The sequence below is a fragment of the Gopherus flavomarginatus genome, chromosome 3 (genome assembly GCF_025201925.1).
Source record: "Gopherus flavomarginatus isolate rGopFla2 chromosome 3, rGopFla2.mat.asm, whole genome shotgun sequence".
NCBI lineage: Eukaryota > Metazoa > Chordata > Testudines > Testudinidae > Gopherus > Gopherus flavomarginatus.
In genome coordinates this window covers 15,911,690-15,933,908 of record NC_066619.1, presented here as the reverse complement: position 1 = coordinate 15,933,908, position 22,219 = coordinate 15,911,690, and the positions used below count along the sequence as shown (strand labels likewise).

General features: G+C 43.4%; 1 protein-coding gene across 2 annotated transcripts in view; it reads left to right on the top strand.

Moving 5' to 3' along the window:
• Positions 1–21,899, top strand: part of DYM (dymeclin) — a 355,894-nt gene extending 333,995 nt beyond the window's left edge. For both annotated transcript variants that reach the window (XM_050944679.1, XM_050944680.1), the window contains one exon: positions 19,250–21,899. In XM_050944679.1, coding sequence (XP_050800636.1) covers positions 19,250–19,399 — 150 coding nt within the window. In that variant the 3' untranslated portion in view covers positions 19,400–21,899. The remainder of the gene's footprint in view (positions 1–19,249) is intronic.
• The last annotated feature ends 320 nt before the right edge of the window (positions 21,900–22,219 follow it).

Below are 22,219 nucleotides of genomic sequence, written 5' to 3'. Positions count from 1 at the left end.
TCAGTAGGTTTCTGGTATAGGGTGGTGTTTATGTGACCATCACTTATCAGCACAGTAGTGTCAAGGAAATGGATCGCTTGTGTGGATTGATCTAGGCTGAGGTTGATGGTGGGAGGAAAGTTGTTGAAATCATGGTGGAATGCCTCAAGAGCTTCTTTTCCATGGGTCCAGATGAAGATGTCATCAGTGTAGAGTAGGGGCATTAGGGGACGAGAGCTAAGGAAGCGTTGTTCTAAATCAGTCATAAAAATGTTGGCATATTGTGGGGCCATGCAGGTACCCATAGCAGTGCTGCTGACCTGAAGGTATATATTGTCTCCAAATGTGAAATAGTTGTGGGTGAAGACAAAGTCGCAAAGTTCAGCCCCCAGGTTTGGCATGTAACTAGTTCACAAAACTGGGGGGGTGTTGAGGAAATTCAGGGAAGGTGTCGGGAAATCACTGATCTAAAGTGTAGTTTATACTCCCAACTCCCTTTACCACTTCTGTTTCATTACGGGCACCAATCAGAAATAGGGGAAAGAAACACCAGAGGTTTCACAGGTAATTGGTGACTCTTCTTCATGATAAACAAAAAAGACACAATTTAATCGGAGGACAACAAATATTTCCTCTTTTCTCCTCCCTAGAGAAAACTTCTGCAACCATAACAGTACCCAGAAAAAGAATTTGAAAATACAATAATGCTCCAAATTGTCCTGTTTGTAAATAACGCTCTAATAATGAGCCAGATCGGAATTTGCATTCCTACCTCCTAGCATATCTGAAGCACCTATCAGGAGCAGTAATCCATGCCCTGTTCTGGCTTATTGCTTAAACATAAAATGTTCGTCATGTTCTTGAAGCTTAATTGTTTCTTTTGTTGCTATGGAATGTAATAAACAAGCAGTATGATTATTTTATATTGCTGATCAGAACTCCCCGGTTCAGTCCTAGTCTGAATTTTATTTGCACAGTTGGTGGATTACAGTATCTGAATGGGGGGAGAGGGGAGAGTAGGTCAGCTTGTAACGAGGGCTTTTATCTGATTGTGCTCTTGTAGTAAAACATCACTCTTGTTATGAGGGAGCACTAGATGAGGGGCTTGTCTATTAACATGGGTGGAGCAAGTTTAGAAGATGATATCTCTAGCACAAAACAGTTCCACAGTAAACAACATTCCTTCTCTTTTATACCATTCATCTTTCAAAATCAAAATAGCAGTGAAAGCGTCATCACTTTGCTGTTGTGACTTTGAAGATACAAGTACAGTAGCTCTCTTTATATGAAGTTTATTTCCTATATTTTCATTAACGTGTGGATGGCTATAAAATTTATGTACAGGACATTGCAGTACATCCTCTTCTCGGAATGAGTAACTAAATACAATGAGTGAATTCATTATTCAGCTGTTACTGGCTCTCAGAACCTTGTGTGTGTTTTACATTTAGAGATCCCTTTAAAACTTTTTGCGATTCTTTTTCTAGGCAGTTTAATTTTTCATAGGTAAGATTTGTAACAAATCTGCTTAACAAGAGATAAAAGCATGTGATTAACTTTTGAGAAGATAATTGGCACCTTACTGTCTCTGACAAGACAATTGGAATATCTTTGTCATTGTTTGTAATATTGCATATTTTATGAGAGGTACAGAGTGAAGACATAGCTGTAATTTTATCCATGGTATCCAGAGTGCATAGTTCTGTATATTGCTGGTGCCATTCTGTACACATATCCTCCAGGAACAGTATCCCCTGCTGAGGCATATAGGATAGCTGTCTAGATTTTTTCCAGAATGCACTGTGTGGCTGGTGTAAGTGCAGATGCAGAGAAACAGATGACACGCGGGTGTGTTGTAGAAAGCTGCTGTGGAGACACGATTCAGTTCTGTTTCCAGGCCAGATGAGTTTCATGCGCTCATTACCAAAACATGGCTGTATTTGTAGTCTAGACAGGGTTTAATTGGATGGTACTTCCATCACAGTCCATTGTGGCCATTCCTAGCTCAGCAAGGGAGACTACTGCAGGGAGACTCAGTGCAGTGCTCATTTCCCAAAAAACCCAAGGGTGCTGTGTTCTCACACCCAGCAATTAGAAGGACAGACCCAGAAACTGAGCTCAGTGGTAGTAACCATGCAAAGATTAAAACATTAAGCTTGGGACAAAGTGAAAGCACTGCCACAGGAGTTGTTTAACCCTTTCCTTTGTGGTATCAGTTGCAACCTTCAAAGAGCATTTACCTGTTTATAAACTGTCATAATCTGAACATCAAAGTTCATGTTGTTGTACAAGGCTTGGACTGGACTGACTTTTTCTTCCTATGTACTAATAGGTAATTAGTTTGTGCCGGATGCAACTCCCCTGAGAAAGCGAGCACCACTCCCTTTATTGACCAAAAGAGTAGTCTGAGAGTGATATGTTGTGCCTTCTCCCCAGATGCTTCTGCACCTCCTGCTGGCCTAGGGAGGGAGAGATCACATTTCTGTTGCAGCTTTGTGACTTTTTAAATTGTCGTTAGAGGGGAAAGATGTTCACTTGCTTTAATAGCCATAAAATTGTGTTAAAAATCTACCTCAATGCTCATTTACACTCGATGCTCAAGTCCCTTAGGATTGAATGTGGTATCAGTGTTGCAGTATGGTCCCAGCCCATTTTTTTCATCTGTTATATTGGACATTTGTTCATGTTAGCATTGCACTTTGTCTGTCTATCTTAAGTATTTATATGGCTCCCATCATCATACTGTATCTAAGTGCCTCATAATCTTTAATGCAGTTATCCTCACAACACTCGTCGGAGGTAGGAAAGTCCTCTTGTCTCCATATTACAGATTGGAACTGAGACAGACACACGCTAAGTGACTTCCCCAAGGTTACAGAGGAAGTTTGCTGTGAAACTAGGAATTGAAACCAGGAATCTTGAGTCCCAAGGAAGCCCCTTAATGTGCAAATCTGTGTTGTGTATTCTGCACTCATTCGCCAAGTCACATTCTCATTAATATCAGTGCAAGCTCCAAACACAGAATACACAATAAAGAATCTACTGTGTGAGGAGTCAAAAGAAGATTTTTGCCCTGCGTTATATAGGTAAGTTCTTGGATTCAAAGCCAATCTTGTTATCTCTGACGTGCTCCTCTGTAAATGTGCTCCTTCTGAAACCAAGCAGAAATATACTTCTATAAGCACAGAAGCACACACTGTGTAAAACCCTGGAAACCTCTGGCAAATCCTGAACTGTCCAATATTCCTTTTGTTTTGTATTCGCCCATTGTGTAAATGCTAGCACTGCACATGTGAAACTATGGATCTGAGGGCACTCTTAGCTTTGTCCAAGGCACTGAACTACAGCTACAGAAACGCCTGTGCTACTAATAAGTGTTGATCCACTGTGCTCAGGAACCCCAATCCCACTTTATATAAAACCATGTGTAACACCAACAGACCCCGGTCATTGAGGGGTGGGATTGAACCAGGGACCTCTGGAGCTTACTGCATGAGCCTCTACCGCATGTGCTAAAAGCTATATGCCTGGTAGCTAAGGCTGTAGAGCAGACTCATTTTATCTCTCTCAGTGGTCTCAGTGCCACTAGATGGAGCAGAACACCACGCCCAGGAGGTGTGTGGGTTACACACAGTAATTTTTTCAATTTCCTATCTCTGGCAGTATGATCTAGTTGCAGTTTGAATTCAGAACAAATCCCGTTGGTATTCCAAGTCTAGACCTTTGAGGGGTTTTTCCCCTCTTTACCCGGCCTGCTTTGTGCACTTGGGATTCAGGATTTCCTTAAGTCAATTTCTATTTTTTGAGTTTAGATGTAGCATATTTGAAAGGGAGCAGGTTTTAAACATGATCCGTTTACAAAAGTCAGAGATGAAAGACTTAGAAATCACTTTCTTTTTTTTTAAAGATACAAGATTAATTTTGAACCATGTAAAAACACAGTATTTCTAGCCTGTATTATGTTGTTTAGCTTCCATTTTAATCCCTACACCTTGATCAGGGCTGGTCTTAAAACACATTTGTACTCAGAACAATAAAGTTATGAAAGGACTCTGCTTCCTGTGTATTCTGCAGAACACACAGGTCCTCTGGTTATAAAGTAAACTGCATGGAATTCATTTAAAATGTAACTAGAAGACATTAAAACACTTGACAGATGGGAGTTCCTTAAGGTGAAATCCTGGCCTTAGTAACTTCAACAGGGGCAGGGTTTCACTCTTGGAGCAGGTCTACACTTAAAACACTGCAGCAGATGAAGACACTACTGTGCCAACAGGAGAGCTTCTCCCCTCGGCATAGTTAATCCACTCACATCACTTGCAGGTTTAAACTAGTGTAAATGATGTAGTCTCTGTAACTTGAAGAGTTTAAATCGTGATTTGAGGACTTTAGTAACTCAGCCACAGGTTAGGGGTCTATTACAGAAGTGAGTGAATGAGGTTCTGTGGCCTGCAACGTGCAGGAGGTCAGGCTAGATTATCGTGATGGTCCCTTCTGACCTTAAAGTCTACAAGTCTGAGATGCAGTAGCTATGTCGACGGAAGAACGGGCAAGTCTGAAGGCTTGATTCTATAGTCTTACACTATAAGTCTGACTTTAGTGTGGGTTGTGCCTGAATAAGATTTGCAGAGTTTGTAAACCAGGAGCCATATTTTTGTACTTTTGCTCAAGTTACAAATATCAACAACTTGTCTGTATATTTGACAGTAAATCTATAGTTGCTTATGTGATATAAACAGTTCAAATTTATAATCAGAATAGTTTCTCCAAACACACTGCTTTTTCATTGTTGTGAAAAGCTTTACCCAGCATTCTACAGCTGTATGAGTTCTGAATGAAGAGCAAGAAGTTTGAGCTGTAAACTCATTTACCTTTTCCTTTACACTGACAAAAATAGCATTTACTCATTACGAAATGTGCGTTCCCTGCAAATCCCTAGTTAGGAAGCAATATGCATCCATTTCATGTCAATAAAGGTTATCTCTGTTAGTCCAATAGGCTCATCTCCATTTGTGCGGTTTGCAGTGATCTATTTTAATGCTAGTGAGAAACAGGTCTAGGGATTATTCTGTTTTTCAGTTTTTAATTTCCCAAATTCAGAAACATCCAAAGGATTTTACTTATCTGTCTGAGTAGTCTAACAGTTATTGGTATCACAAATGCTGCCGCGGAGTCAGAAGATGGAACCATTTTATATAATTTTTTCAGTGGTTTGCTTGTTTGTTTATTCAAGTGGGTTTAAAAAATCCCCTGACTTATTTCCCAGGGTTTCAGTCGTGAAAACTTTCCTCAGCACTTTATGCTGTCATGAAGTTATTCATTATCATCTGCAGCAGCACCACCACTGTATTCTCCTCATTACAAGATAAAGACTACACATGTATCTTCAGGAAAACCTGTTATGGACCCAAACAGATCTTGCAATGGCTGACAATATTTTTCTTCTCTTTGTGGCTGTGGTTCTTCTTTTACAATCTACTGATTTCCATTCTTTGGGTATTTACACCTCTTTCAGGCTTATCGTCTTATAACATGTCAACCTTATTCCTACTGTAGCTGCTTCTTCAACACTTAGCTCAGAGGTGGGCAAACTACGGCCCGCAGGCCACATCCAGCCAACGGGACTGCCCTGCCTGACCCTTGAGCTCCTGCTGGGGAGGCTAGCCCCTGGCCCCTCCCCTGCAGTCTCCCTTCCCCCACAGCCTCAACTCACCATGCCGCCAGCACTCTGGGCAGCAGGGCTGCGAGCTCCTACTGGGCAGCGCGGTGGCGTGGCTGTCTCCGGCTGGGCAACACGGCTGCCAGACATGCTGCTCTGAGCAGCATGGTATGGGGGCGGGGAGCGGGAGGGTTGGACAAGGGGCAGGGAGTCCCAGGGGGCAGGCAGGGACAGGGGGCGGTTGGATGGGGCAGAGGGTCAGGGGACAGGGAGCAGTTGGATAGGTGTGGGAGTCCCGGGGGGGCCTGTCAGAGGGTGGGGGTGTGGATAGGGGTTGGGGCAGTCAAGACAGGGAGCAAGGGGAATTGGATAGGTGGTGGGGTCCCCAGGGGACAGTTGGGGCAGGGTTCCCAGGAGGGGGAGGTCAGGGGACAGGGAGCAGGCGGGGGTTCGAGGTTCTGAGGGGGGTAGTCAGGGGGCAGGAAGTGGGAGGGGGCGGATACAGGGTAGGGGCCAGGCTGTTTGGACAGGCACAGTCTTCCCTACCCGGCCCGCCATACAGTTTAGGAACCTGATGTGGCCCTGAGGCCAAAAGGTTTACTCACCCATGACTTAGCTGAACAGTTGGCCAAGCAATCATTCATCATTTGGTCCATTCCTGTGCGGCTTCAGGAAGGATACTATCAGTGACCTAAACTTATTGAAACATTTTGTCTCTTCAGACTGTAAATTCTACAGGGCAGGGAGTGTTGTACCTGGATTTGTAAAGGGCTGTGTAAATTTACATGTTTTATTAGAGCTAACAGTAAATATGTGGCATAATTACAGTTTCTTCACTTAAGATGAGCATGGGTTACCTGGAAAATTGACTTACCCCACAAAAATACCATTTTCACAAACTGATTTTCTGTACAGTCCATGCTATTGTTCAAACTACACCTCTACCCCAATATAACACAAATTCAGATATAGCACGGTAAAGCAGCGCTCTGGGGGGCAGTGCTGCGCAGTCCGGCGGATCAAAGCAAGTTCGATATAACACGGTTCCACCTATAATGCAGTAAGATTTTTTGGCTCCTGAGGACAGCGTTCTATCTGAGTAGAGGTGTCTATAAAATATTTAACCCAGGCAGACGTTTTCCAAGCCTTCCCTTTTTTTCACTCTTCAGTTTCCCTTTGTTCCTCATTCTCTAGACAAGCTTCCCACTTGCAGCTTCCCTCCCTCCTTGATCATCCTCACCCAGCCCACACACACAGATCCTTGCATAAAATCTACAAATCTTGCTTTGCCTAGTACATTTCCTGTGGCTTCCTCTGTCTCTCGCAACACGAGTTTTTCATAGTTGGTATCTATTCTGTAAATCTGAAAAAAATATTCTGAGGCAGATGTGGTGCACACCACACAGACACTTAACTGAACCACGTCAGATAGACTCTCTGTCAGCAGCAAAAAGAGAAGTGATGCAAATATTGCTAATGGAACCAAAGAGAGAGGAGCACGATGGCCTCCCCAGAAGGAACTGAAGTACCACTTTCAGGATATAATCTGGTATCCTAAAACTGCAGATGAGAAATGTCCTTCCAGAAATTATGGAAAACCAGACACCTCCTAAGCACATAGTCATCTTTTACATCTCAGGGAATGGGTACAAAGTACAGCTGTTGCATCACTTTGATTGGTCAGCTATTAGTTTGGCACAAATTGAGACTGTTGGGATAAAGCCCTGGAAAAGACCTCTTAGGTTTTTCTGAGCTGTTTAGCTGATGGTCTTGTACAGATGAAATCTTTAACACCTTGTATATTGGCATATTTGTGGGGAACTGATATGTTATAAGAACAGATAAGCTTCTATTTCATTCCAGTACATTAATTAGCCATGTAAGGATACATTTTCATTGTGATGCATGTAACATTAGCAGTAAGGCTTCACTATCATGCTGAATCTTTAGCTAATTCTTTTTGCTAGCTTTGATGAATTGCTAATGCAGAGTCTGATCACACAGCTGCTCCCCACCCAGCACTCCTATTAGCAGAGCCTATATCAAGCCCGTAATTTGACAATATGCCACAGGGCTGCTAAATGAAACTAAGGGTACAATTTTCAAAAGCACCTATGTCCCATATTCAAACTGATTTAAGAGTTTCAATTTCCCTGAAAGTCAACCGGAGTTTGGCTGCCTAAGTGCCTAAGTCTCTTTTTAAAATGAGACTTAGGTTAATGTTTTCAAAATCACCTAAATGACTTAGGATCCTGCATCTTTTGCAGTTTCTCTCTAGAAACGATATACAGATGCAATATTTGAGAAACGGAAGTGTCTCCAATGTCATGTAAGTAACCCATACTTTGATACTCTGCCTTTCCTCTGTTACTGCCCCAGTCCATTTGACTGGGCCAGCTTTTCATCCAAAGCAATATGTAGACTACCATGAGACCACTTATACCAATCTACTCAGTCTTAGACCAGTTCCATCTGCAATTGCCTTTATGTTTTGTTTCTAAATGGAGATCATCCACTGCCTGACATTGAGTCCTAAATCATAACTTTTTTTTTTTTAAATGTACTGAGGAGGTATTGAATTTTAAATGGCATTAGCCCCTCTGGAGCAATGCCGGGGTAGTCGGCTACTCGTGATGCTGTCTTTCTCATTTTTAGATGCAGGGGAAAAATGTCGTTGAACTTTTGTGGTAGCAAAGTTATTGCAGTTTATTTCTACATCTGTTCATTTGGATTTCCTGTGGTTTTTCATCGAGTCGTATGATAGCTCAGACAGTCTGTAGCTCCTGGTCTGTCTAGTTATACCGCTGCTCCAACCACTAAATCTGACTTCTGCTTTTTCTAGCAGAAGAAAGCAAGATAGGCCACTGTGGTAGGTTGATTCATCTGAGCTGATAAACTTGCTGTCTGCATTGAAGGCTGCAGTTGAAATCCTAGCATTTACCTTGACCTTTAAAATTCAAAGCAACTGAATGTCTTTAGGATTGTTTCTGTTTTAAACTAGCTTGGGTTTATTGGATTGTCTTTGCTTAATGTGGTAGTGGCTACCTACAAATGCATAGAATGCACAGACTTATTTAGGGCAGGACAGCAAGTTCAAAGACTGATAGCAAAGGGGAAGGTGAATAATAATTGTTGTGTGTTCTACAGGCTTTCTCTTAGTCGAAGGGTGTAGCTGTTAGCCAGCTGAGAGAAAGCACAAGTGAATAGAGCTCAGGAGAAAGAACTAGGTACTAGTTTGTCCCTGGACGAGATTTTCAAAAGTTATTAGTGATTTTGGATGCATCCATTTTTGGGTGCACAAACTGAAGTGTCCTAGTCTCAGCACCTGATTTTCAGAAAGCACCAAGTATCCACCCTCTGAAAATCAGGACACTTTGAAGTAATTCATCGTGAGTATCCAGAAATTGAACCATGCAGAATCAACAGCCATTTTTGAAAAATCTTGGCCTCCATGTTTGTTTTTTCCGGTATTCAGTCAGATTAAACAGAACACAGAAGAAAATAGTTTCCCAGATAGTCTGAATAGCAGTATGTGGAATTTTGCTGACTATCGTACAAAGCTCTCTGTGTGTCTGTCGTTACGTTAGCGAATTTGTTTTTCTCGTGAGTGTTCTCACTTGTGACATGAGGTAGTTTTACAGCTTTCCTGGAATGCTGGTTTAGTACTGTCTCTCAGACCTATACTCCACTTGTCAAAGGATCCAGTTCATCCGTTTGGAAGTAGTACATGTAAAAATAAATTGCACACGGTTGCAGACTGTACTTTGAACTACAGTATGTCAAAATTGTTAAACATTTATATCAACTGTCTGACCTTTTAGGGGATACTTAATCCCTGCTGTCATTTTAAACTGTTTTTAAATCAATCTAGTGAGTCAGGAGCAGCTCGTGTAAGAGAAGGCTTTACCTTAATATTTACCATAAATGTTCGATAAACACCCCCGACTTTTTTAAATGGAGCAATACAGGATTATTTTTCTTTCTTAAATATAAATATAAAAAGGTGCTAGAATGGTAAATCTGGAGATTGGAGACCTTTGTTATCCACAGAACTAGGACAACATGGACAGTCCCCACCCTGGCCCTCCAGCATGCCTCAGGATTGAACTGGAGCGGGCCTCCATTAGGAACAAGATGGCTCAGTCTCCACACATGTTCAGTTCTTGGCCTCTTTGTTGAAACTGCCAGAAAGAATGTCAGTTATGGTAGCTTTCTGTGCATGATGTGGATACCTTTTCACATTAGGCCACCAATTAGTTTGACGCAGTCCACTAAACAGCCATGGATAATTATACTTCCCTTACAGAGGCTGGATTTGAATTAGTGAGCTAGAAGTGAAAAGCTTCATATCTCATCATCAACCCAGTGAGCCATCCAGTGTCCACTGCTTAGGTATTTAATCAAAGTCTGGTTACAGCTGTCATTACTTATACTCATTTTATGAAGACATAACGAAAATTGCATGCCGTAACTACAAACCATAGAGACACTGACAAAAAACATAGATATCTAAAAATCTCATAATTGACATCTAAATTTTCAAGCCAAACCTGAAAAGTTTTCAAGAAAAAAGTTCAGCATGACAATGAGACAAATGTGATTGCAATGGGTTATAATTCTAATCCTTAAATGGGTTATTTAATTGCTATAGTAATCACAGTTGATGACAGCACTGATCAGTTTGAAGAAAGTCTTGATGAGAAGATCAACACAAGACAGCTATTGGCAGAAAAATTTAACACCATCAGGAATATTCTACACTTTCCTTTCAACTGAAAGAAAGTGGTATAGGGAAAGCTGAACATCTCAGGCATTGCTGTTGATATATCTTAAGCCATGACTTGGGTGGGGGGGGAATATTGATATAGTTTTGTTTACCTCAGTAGAAGCATTTATAATATTTTCTGTTCTTATCCTTTCATTCCAAAGGCTCCCAAACCACTTTAATAACATACATACTCAACACTGAAGCCCAACCATCTCTGGCATGGCAGATGGCAGCCATTTAAGGAGTTGTCTATACTAGGAAATTTAATCATGCTTTAAATATGAGTTTTAAGCATTGAGTTAGCTGGTGCAAAACTGAACATGATTTGGCCTTGTCTACACTGACCACAAAATCAAGAAATAATTAGGGGGAGTGGAGAGGATCAGCAGGATGGAAATCTGGAGGAAGGTAATCCTTAGGATGAGAGGTCAACATACCAGAAGAATCCTTGAGACACAGGATGCCAGGGATAAGGTAGATGAGGAAGACTTGAGAATTTGGATGTCAAGAGGGAAGGCAACACGGGATTTGGTAAAAAAGTGAGGGGTGCTAATGGGCAAGAGATTAAGGGGGTAGTAGGACATGGAGGAGGCCAGTAGGTTTTGGGAGTGGGTGGGGAAGGGGTGACACTTCAGGGAACTGAGGATGGCATGAAAATTGGGGATACCAACTGAGAGTGAAGGAATTCCCAGGAATCCTGAGGGTAGAAAGGAAAAGAGAAGTGCCAGGAAGACTGTAGGAAAGAAGAGGAATGGGGGATGCCAGTAGTTGAAAGGAAACCTTGGGGAGCATCAAGGGAGGATGAAGGGGGGGTGTGAGGCAGATGCCAGGTCACTGTGAAGTTCACCAAGAAAGCTCATGGGGGGATATCTATGGGAAGACATGAAAATAGGCACAGCAGAGGTTGTAAGCAAGCAGAACGTGGGTTGGGGATGATGGATGAAAGACAGGGCATTTGGAATTAAGGAAAGAGAGAGTGAAGTGGGAGAAGAAACACTGGGAAGAAGAAGTCTGGAATGCTTAGCAGAAGGAAGAAGAAAATTTTGGGTTAGCACAGACTGAAAGGATGTAGTAAGGAGGAGAGATTTCTGGGGCCTAGTGATGGCAGTGGACAGAGTAGAAAGTGGATAATAAGTGGAGGAAACAGGAAGGAGAGGAGAGAGACGAGGATGAGAGATGAAAAGATTTGGACTGAACAGACTGGGAGGAGTAGAAGAGATTGGGGAGATTTAAGAGGAGATTGTTGGGGAGAGGAGGTGGAGGGAATGAGATTGGCTTGAGGCTGTGGGAGGGATTTGAGGAGGAAGCTGCTCTGCCACAGATTTCCTGAGTGAGCAAGTCACGTAGGCCATGTCTACACTACAAAATTTTGTCAACATTTGTTACGTTGGCTTACAGCCATCGCAGTTTTTATATTGCTTGTGTGTGTACGCACTACGCGCCTTGTTTCAGCAGTGTGCGTCCACCAGGAGCACTTGTATCAACACAGAGTGCAGGGTACCGTGGGGAAGTAGCCCACTGTGCAACTCGCCACCATCCAGCTCAGAGTGTTTTGGGAAGTTCTTGCAATCCTCAAGGGACAGAAACAAGTCACTCGGGGTGACTGGGAGTGTGAGTTCAACTTTACATAAGGTGGTATTCTCCATCCCGTAATTTCAGCTGAGTCCCATAATATTTCGCACCTCTTTTCAAAATCCCTGCAAAACTGCGTGTCCCTTCTCACTGTCTGCCATCTGTGACAGAAGCATAGAGCCTGCACGGCTCTGGACTATTGTCATGGGCGTCACAAGCACAAGGTACCTGATCCTGCAGTATTTGCAGAGCTGCAAGAGGTGCTGTAGGAAACATGACAATTCCTTGGAGGCTAGATTGCTGGGGGACATAGAAAGAAACAATTCAAGATTGTTGATGGCCCTCACAGAGCAGCTGGAGATGGTGGAGTGCTGGTTCTGGGGCTGAGAAACAAGCACTGACTGGTGGGATAGCAATATCATGCAAGTTTGGGATGACAATCAGTGGCTGCAGAACTTTCGGATACACAAGACACATTCCTGGACTGTGTGCCAGACTCACTGCAGCACAGGAACACCAAAATGAGAGCTTTAGTGACAGTTGAGAAGCAAGTGACAATTACACTGTGGAAACTTGCAATACCAGGTTGCCACTGGTCAGCTGGGATTCAATTTGGACTCAGGAAAATCCATTGCAGAGGCCATTATCATGCAAGTGTGCAGGGCCTTTAATTGCCTCCTGCTATGCAGGACTGTGACTCGCAGCAGCGTGGAGGACATAGTGGAGGGATTTGCAGCAAAGGGCTTACCGAACTGCAGTGAGGCGATAGATGGCATTCATATCCCTATTTTAGCACCAGACACTTTGTCACAGAGTACATCAACAGAAACAGCCGTGGATCAGCGGGAATGCTTTACTGACATCAATGTGGGCTGGTCAGGAAGGGTGATTTACACACGCATCTTTAAGAGCTCAAGACTGTTCAGAAAGCTGCAAGCAAGGACTTTCTTTCCTGACCAGCAGATTACCACTGGGGATGTTGAAATGCTAATAGTCATCCTGGGAGATCCAGCCTACCCCTAGCTCCCATGGTTCATAAGCCATATGCTGGTCACTTCGACAGCACCAAGGAGCCCTTCAACTCCTGGCTCAGCAGGTGCAGAATGACAGCTGAATGTGCCTTTGGTCATTTGAGGAGTCGCTGGCATTGTTTACTACAAGATTGGACCTCTCTGAAAAAAAATATCCCAGTGGTTATAACTACCTGCTGTGTCCTGCATAATATCTGTGAAGCAAAGGGGAAAAGTTTCTACCGGGATGGAGGTGGAGCAGCTGTCTGTCTGAATTTGAATTATTAGAAGTGTTCAACAAGGAGCTATAAGGCTCAGGGAGGCTTTGAAAGACCATTTTAATAGTGAGCCAGAGTAGTGTGTGTTGCTATAGTGTGCTGTACCTGGCCTTGCTCCTTTGCAGCTAGGTATGAATCTTTTAGTGCTGTATAACATTGTTAATGCACCTATTAATGTTGTGTGTGAATGATGTTATGGGTGCTGTTACAAAATGAAGTAACCGGAAATTGGTGGGTGTCAGACCTGCTCAGCACCAGGCACCATATGTTGTGAACTAGTAAAAATGAATTTTGTTCCAAAAAATAAAACTTTATTCTGTAATAAAATTTTATTCTGTAATCTGATTTAAATGTTTTTTTAAACTTAATAAATTAATGAAACATAACTTATAAATGGGAAGGAACACACATTTCCATTTCAGGTACACATACACTAACTGTGGCTTTCACAGGTAAGTATATGTGAAATGTCCCGCGCGGTGGAGTGGTAAGGGTAGTGCGCGAACCTCTGCTACCACATGGAACGTTTGGGCAGGGGGGAAGCATAGGGAGGTCCTGATATAGAGGTCCTGCAGAGGGAAGCAAGCATGGGACTGTTGAACCTATCGCTCTACCAGAGTCTGCAGCATCTCAATTTGTTGGCTGAGAAGTGCAGTCATCTCCTGCTGCATGTCCCTCTCTTTTTCCAATATCTTTCTCCTCTCCACTCTATCCTCCTCCATCCTATCTGAATGAGTGATCCTCCAGGGCCTAGTCTAATTCTCTGATGCAGCACTGGCTTTCAGGATCTCCTGGAACATGTCATCCCAAGTCCTCTTCTTTCTCCTCCTTATCTGACTCTGGCATTCCATGGATGTGGAGAGAGAGACCTGGTGTATCTTTTAGTGGATCAGCTTCTGTTGGTGAGAGAAACAAGCTTTCAAGCCACACACAGGCCCCAATGGCAGCGGCTGCAGATACAACATGCAGAGGTACCATTCAGTGTAATCACGAAGGAAATTGAAACTTAGGATACTGAACTCACTCCCTTGAGCCCCACAAATTATGAGCACTAGTCTTGCTTCTCTTTGGGAGTGATACATCACAGAGCCAGTCATAGCACCAGTCATGGTGAGAGGGGTGGGGGTGCGGAAATGAGAGACTTGCTCACGGGCATGAATATATTTGTATAGGGCAGTGGAACTGAAAACTGGCACCGTTTTCCACAGGCCATGGTGATGTTAGATGATATCTCGCTCCTGATAACAGGCTGCTTGTGTCCCGATGCCACCTGGGCCCATATGCTGCTTTCCTGTGTACTGCAGTAGTGCCTGCTGGAGTAACTGCTGAGTGACATGCGAAAGTGTTACCCGAAATTGGGCCAGCAAGTAAGCTTAGGGATTACTAATGACCCACCAGAGTTTGGCAGAGAGCAGCATGTTTATTATATTGATAGCTAAGCTCAAGGGGAGGGGGTTACATTCACACTCGCATACTCACACTCCCAGGACAGGCATGGCACTAGAGATGTCAGGATCCTTCAAGGTAAGTGTCCCACAGCACAGCGATAGGAGTAAGTCTTCCCGAGGTACAAAGGAATGCAACGCAGCAAGCCACTGGCCAGGTGGTCCAGGTGAAGGGCCTTCACAGGAGGTACAAGCTTGTGAGTGCACTCCTGAGCACATGGCCCCTTCCCCTTTTAAGGACCTGCTCCTCGTGGCTGCCTCTGGTTGGTCGCATCCCACCTCAGACAGCGTCCATGCATTGGATGTGTGAGTGCTGCCTAATTAGAGTCCCAGACACCTTGTCTGCCGGGGAGCTCTTCTGATCTTCCAGCTGTTCAACCAGCCCATTCATCCCACAGGCATTCCAGGAGGGAGGGGGAAGGAGAAAGCCACTTCACAGGTATTCAGAGAGGGAGAGGAGACAAGGGGGGGGGAGTGTAACAGACCTTTTGAGCATGCAGGTTATACATAGCATACAGATCACTGGTGCTCCTACAACATCCATCACAGAGGAAGAAACAAAGCAGCTCTTCCCAGAGACCTTCGGCAGAAGATTGCAGAGTACCTCCATGAAAGTTTCCTCAAGATCTCTATGAAGGATTCACGGAACATTCCAGTGCACATAAACTAACTGCTCCGTGTGGCTCCCTCTGCCTAACTCTAGAGGGGAATGAAAAGCAGATCGCACCGCCACCTCTCTTGGTTGTTTCACTGCCTCTTCTACCACAAGTAAAAAAGGGCAAATCAGCAGATGTGTTCAGCTGCTTCGTGGGTTCCATCTCTGTAATTTCAAAGCAAAATGCATACTTACCAGAGGTTCATTTCCCTGCATCAGGCTCAACCATGCTCAACTGCTGGACCTGACTGGACTGCAGTGGAGTCAAAAACATGTCCTGGCTCATTGTGCAGCTGGATTTCCTGGTCTTGTCTCCCATGCCCCTCCTCCTCCTCCACCTCCTTCTCATTGCTGTTTGCAGCAGGGGGCGTGAGACTCATGGCACTTTGCAGTGGTGGTGCGGTCTCCACCAAGGATGGCATGCAGCTCTTTGCAAAGGTGGCAGATCTGTGGCTCCTCACCAGATGAATTATTGGCCTCCGTGGCCGCCTGGTACATCTGCCACAGCTCTTTGGCTTTCACAGGGCCCTGCTGCTGATCCCCGTTGTAGCCCTTCTCCTGCATCCCCCAAGCAATCTGCTCATAGATATCCACCATTCTATGGCCGAATCAGAGCTGTGCCTGCACAGCCTCTTCTCCCCACAGGCATAGGAGATGCAATACATCTTGTCTACTCCAGGCAGCAGCACATCTGGAGCATGTAGCTGGCATGATCAGCTGGGTGGTTGCACTGAACAGTAGAGAGAGCTGCTAGGTGTGCGTGCCAAGCTGGACAACCAGGAAAAGGAGTTCCAAAAATGCACAGAGTTTTAAAAAGGAGGGGCAGCTTCCTGTGTACCTGACCCCTGGGCCACGGAGTTCACAACAATACCAGAGCGGTCAGCATGGGACATTATAGGACAGCTCCTGCAGGCCAGTAATAGTCAACATATGTAACACAGTGTCTACCCTGACGCTCCGTCAACCTAATTACATCAACCCTGACTCTACACGCTCGAGGAAGTGGTGTTAAGTCGGTCCAGCAGGGCACTTACATCGGTGTGAGTTAAATTTAAGTGTAGAAACATTCACTGCTAGGTTGACGTAAGCTGCCTGGCGTTGACCTAACCATGTAGTGTCGACCAGGCCTTAGTCTCTCTGTGGCTCGATTCCCCATCTGCAAAATGGGCATAATACTGTCCAGCTAACAGGGGTATTGGGGAGAAAAATATGCCAGAGACTGTGGGGCACTCGAGTAGTCCATATTGGGGACCATATAAGTACCGAAGATACTCTGTCTTAGGCCTTATCTATACTAAGATCAGAACTGAACTGTGTTTAGGATTGTAGCTCTCTCCATCCTGATCCCACTGAGAGCAGAGCCATAGTGTGCCAGTCTAGAAGAGGGTGTCAGCACATTCTGACAAAGTGCAGCACACAGCGAGGTGGGATTGGCATTGCTTTGAATATACTAAACCTGACACATTATACAAGCCCAAGGGCATGGCTCTGAGTGGAGCTATGGGAGGGCTGTTCGCTTTTCTGTCCATCTACAAAATGTTCCTAATACAACACGCTTCAAGCCAAAGGCCAGACTAATTTGTGGCTTGTTGGAATCACAGTATAGGATGGCACTGCTTGCATCAAACTACTATATGACATTTACTATATGACAACACAGGGAAATATCTGAAATCATAATTTCCATGTTTTTGTTGCTCCCTAGAGCACAAATAAACAAGATGAATAAATGTAAATAACCCTGAAAGCCAAGTGACCAAGAGAACTCCATTCAGTAGAGAGAAATTCCGGTGGGAAGAGACTGTTGGACCAACACGAGGAAGCACTGACAGTCTGAGCTAGAGAAAGGTGATAAGGTTCCCTTCATTATTAATGAGCAAAGAAGCTTCTAAGCCATTGCCATACTTGTTCTAATCGTGTTGCACCATGGCAGTTTATTCTTAGCCTTAGCCACATCCTTATAAATAATGAAATGGGCCCTGTTTTATCTTACCCCAATGATTACTGTAATGTGGCTTTTATCTGCATCCTTGCAAGGCTGTTGACACAAGCAACATTTAGAAGCAGATAAAATGAATGAATTGCACAATATAAAAATAGGGTCGGCTCTTCCAAAAAAAAAAAAAAACACCCATGCTTATTGATAGTCAGCTAATAGCTGCCTTGTTAGGAACTGTATATGCTGGCTTTTGGGTGGGCTGACTTCCTGTGCTGTACATTACACTATAGGAGGGAAGAGAGAAAAGAGACTGGAGACTGTGGACACAAACTAACTGAGGACAGGCTGCATGGCACATCCATGCTGTGTTAGTTCTGGAAAGTGTTTTACCCACAGATGGTACAGCAGAGCCCCAGACATTGTGGAAATGATTGCATGCAGTGTAGTTGTAACTATGTTGGTCCCAGGATATTAGAGAGACAAGGTGGGTGAGAATACACCTCTACCTTGATATAACACACGACCCAATATAACATGAATTCGGATATAACGTGGTAAAGTAGTGCTCCGGGGGGGCAGGGCTGTGCACTCCAGTGGATCAAAGCAAGTTCAATATAACGCAGTTTCACCTATAACACGGTAAGATTTTTTGGCTCCCGAGGACAGCATTATATCGGGGTAGAGGTGTATCTTTTAGTGGATCAGCTTCTGTTGGTGAGAGAAACAAGCTTTCAAGCCACACACCGGTCGTCTTCAAGTCTAGGAAAGGTAGTCAAAGCATCACTCTGCCTTGAATGGTCCCTTAGAATATGTCCTAACTACTTACGCTAAATGATCTGTTCCACCTTGCATTTACTGTGACCCTGAGTACCTGTCCCAGACCTGAAGAAGACCTGAGTGTGCCTCAAAAGCTTTCTCTCACCAGCAGAAGTTAGTCCAATAACAGATATTACCTCACCTATCTTGTCTCTCTAATTGTGGAAATGATACAGTTTGGCCAGTAATCTGGGGGAGGAGGAGTTATCAGTGTGTAAGGATAACACGGTAATAAGGCACTCAGATGGGAATAGTATGAGAACTTAGATTATAGAATGGAATACATGTTTAATGCATTTCAGCTGTAGGCCTCAAATGGCTTTACAAACAATTTAATTAAGCCTCACAGCAGCACTGTGAGATGGATTAGTACTATTCTCTCTCTAAAGATGGGGAAACTGAGGCACAGGAAATTAATGACTTGCCCAAAGCCATAAAGTGAGTTAGTGGCAAAGCTAGGAATAGTGTCCAGGCACCCAGCTCCTGTAATCTAATCATGCTTCTTTCCTCAGACCACACTTCCTGGAAGGAGAGAGCTAGCTTCTGTACTGGAGACATCTGTGTATAGAACAGTCGTTAAAAATTGGAGAAATGTCAGTTTATCAGAACATTCCTGAAATCAAATCATAAAGTGTCATACACATTCCTGGGGCCTGTCAAAATGAGTCTCATCCCAAGTTGCTGTGGACCATTATAGCATCATGCATTTTTGTATTGACTGAAATAGCCGGGTCTCCGTGTGCATGGACAGCAGCGTTGACGGGGGGCTTCTGTGTCTTACAGTTTTCCTTTTCACAGCTTTTCATGTTTATAAGGTTCCATTTGCTTAGCGTTAGTTAATGGCCCATCTCATGTGTGACTCTTGGAGATCTACTGAGCAGCCAGAGCGAGGTGTGTAACCAGCAGCAAAGGGCTTAATACAGCACGTGTCAATGTAGCATACATTTAAAAGGGAAACTCTGCTGGTCTCTTTATCCTCCTTGTTCAATGTATTTTCCTTTCAGGTCTGATGGTTCAGTTTCCTTAGAGCTCTTTTTATCACCACACCTTACTTGAGCTCTGATGCAGTCTCCCGGTTTACAAATTGATGCAAACCCTCACTCAACAGACTTTTGTTTCTTGTTGCAGAAATTCCCAGAACTAAAGTTTAAGTATGTGGAGGAGGAGCAGCCTGAAGAATTCTTCATCCCCTATGTCTGGTCTCTGGTGTACAATTCTGCTGTGGCCCTGTACTGGAACCCACAGGACATCCAGCTTTTTACTATGGACTCTGGCTGAGGGAGAGCCAGCTCTGCTCTGTCTTATTACAGGCGAAGAAACTCAAAACTGCGTGTGAATATGTGACCCCTCCCAGCGTGCACCTCTAAACCCCAAGCTTAGTGAGAATGAAGCTTGCTACTATTGTACAGAGCGACTTTGACATTTTGGTACCAGACTGCAGCAGACACACTGGGAGCAGATTGTGGTGTGGGAGAGAAACTGGCAAGCTTGGTTGCAAACTTTTATTTCTATTTCGTAAAACCTAGAGCTTATCCAAGGAAAATGAGGCCTTAGACATGCAGTGTGATGTTACCACCACCAGGAAAACTGATAGCTTTTAAAGCTGAAATGGGGAAAAGAGAAAATAGAGGGTGTTAGTTGATTTGGAAGTGGCATTTATATTCTTATTACCTTTGACTTCTTTGAGTCAAAGTCTTTGAACACAACCATTTTCTACAATGGACTTTTCATCTCACCAGTACCAGTCTCCTCTCATGGCCATTTATTTTGGTGACATTGTAATGTCTACAGTCTCTAAAATATCCATATTAATGCCATCTGAGTGAACTAGGCCGCATTTTAATCAAATGATGTTTCTAGACAGAGAGGATACTGTGGTATGTGGGGGAGGGTTTTCAACTGGGAGACTTTTCTTTTGAAGAGCTATCAAAACACTTTTGATGGTTTAATACTCTTTGTGGGGCTTGAATCACTAGCTTCCAAAGGAAAGTCCCTCACAGACTCACATTATGGTACTTGTGTACAAAAGCTTTTCCTGGAAATTGACCACATAAACAAATCTCCAGAGAAAAGTGTTTAAGTTTGTAAAAGTAGAGCTATGCCACATAAAAAGTTTGTGCACTTTCAGCAGCGTCTGATGGGAATCCCTGGTGAAGCTTTATGTTAAAAATCCCCTTTTTGCTGCTAAAGGGATTATAGCAGAGGTGTGGATTTAACAGAATGTGGAACGCTTCAAAATGAATTTTTTTAATGTATTCTTTTCTGGTGTACCTAGTGTAATGAAAACAATTAAAATACTCTCTCTGCAGGTAGAAAGCCAAAAGAAATAGGTGGACATTATTTTAGCAGAGTGTCTTTTCCCCCCCTGCATATCAAGGATCTGTTTGTCTCTGGGACAAGCTCCTGACAGTGTTCACTTCCACATGCTCACAGAAACTCCTGCTACACCTTGGGCTGCTTGGCGGAAGTCTCTGTCACTAAATCAAGTGTACTGCATGCCAAAATATAAAGATAAGGGAGTTTGTTCTTACACATATATGGCAAATCCCTCAATACACTGCCTGACCCAGCATGTTCTGATTACGGACTCGGAGGATAGTGCACATTCGCTTTCTCACACAATCCTCTGAGTGGCTTTAAACAGAGTTTCCTGTGCTCGTTTTTCTTTTGGTGAAGAAGCTGGCATTGTCCTTTTTTTTTTTTTTTTTTTTTTTTTAACCTGCTTGTTTGGAAGCAAAGTCCTTTTGGAGAAATGGAACTGCTGGGTTTTCAAAAAACTCTTTTCCCTATGTAATTAAAACTGTACAAAGAGCCGTGCATAGCATAGGCATTCCTAGTGCTTTCGAGCAGCGGGAGTTTTGGGAAGAGGCAACATGAAGGCAGGAGTTGCGACTCTTTTGAGTGTAAAATATAGGAAACAATTGAACTGTGATTGAAGATATGGGTGTTTGTGCTACGTTTTGGGGTGGTTTGGTTTTTTTTACCTCTCTGAACAAAAGTCAAAGGGGAGTGAAGGCTTCTGTGTTTGTTGTAGTGATTTGTAATTTTACCTTTAAATAAAGGACTAGAGTGTTTGTGAGCCAGGAGAGGTGCGCAGCCTTTAGAACGGTCATTCTAACGGTGCACTTTGAAACTGTGGATTCTGAGACTAACTGGATGGTTCAGTTCTTCAAGTGACTTAACCACACTGAGAGTCTGGTCTTGCCAAGTAAAGCGCATCCTCCACCCTCACTGATTTCAGGGTAGCTGGGGACATCCAGGACCTCCTGGTTATTGGCTGGTGTGTCAACTTTGAGATAATCCGATTTTCTTTAAAAGAACTTTGTATAAGCATAAAGCAGCAATCTGATATAGACAGGTCAGACAAGACACTGAGTCAGTCGATGAAGGAGTCACATGTAATAATTTCAGTGTGTCCTCAGAATGACATTGCATTAACGTAAACGAGAAGCGTGCTGGTTCCAATGCCATCCTTTTCTTGTGCAGTTAATTCAAATGCAGTGCGTATGGAGCCAGCAGGTTTGTAACAGCGGGAGCCAGAATCCAGAGTTGAAGCAGTAGAGCAGGCCAAGGTTTATAGTGGAATCCATCCTAGTATGATTGATTCTTTCAAGTTTCCGAGCATTATACAGGTATAGAAATGTCTTGGAATCTGCAGTCTGATGCATTCACAAATACTCAATTTTCCTTCTGATCTGTAAAGTATCACCTGAGGGATCCTTTTCGTTATTTTTGTGTGAAAGTTTTATTATGTAGTAATAAAAAAAAAAAACTAAACACAGACTGTTGTTCTATTTGTTTTGCATAGTAACTACATACTGCACATAACACTTGGCCCCAGAGGGTTTGGATTTTCTTTTGAGACTTAACATGCATGCGGTTTTATAACATTATCGGTGGTTTCCAATACAGAGAACTAGAGTTAATTTTACTAAATAGGAGATCATTTAAATCCTGCATTTAATATGAGAAATTAAATTGTGGTTATTCTTTCCTATTGCTCCTGGACACACAGTTTCAATAGATGACCTCTCCCCTCCTTGCTGTCTTCTTACCAGAATCTCAAGCCGTATCTACACTACAGAGTTAAGTCGACTT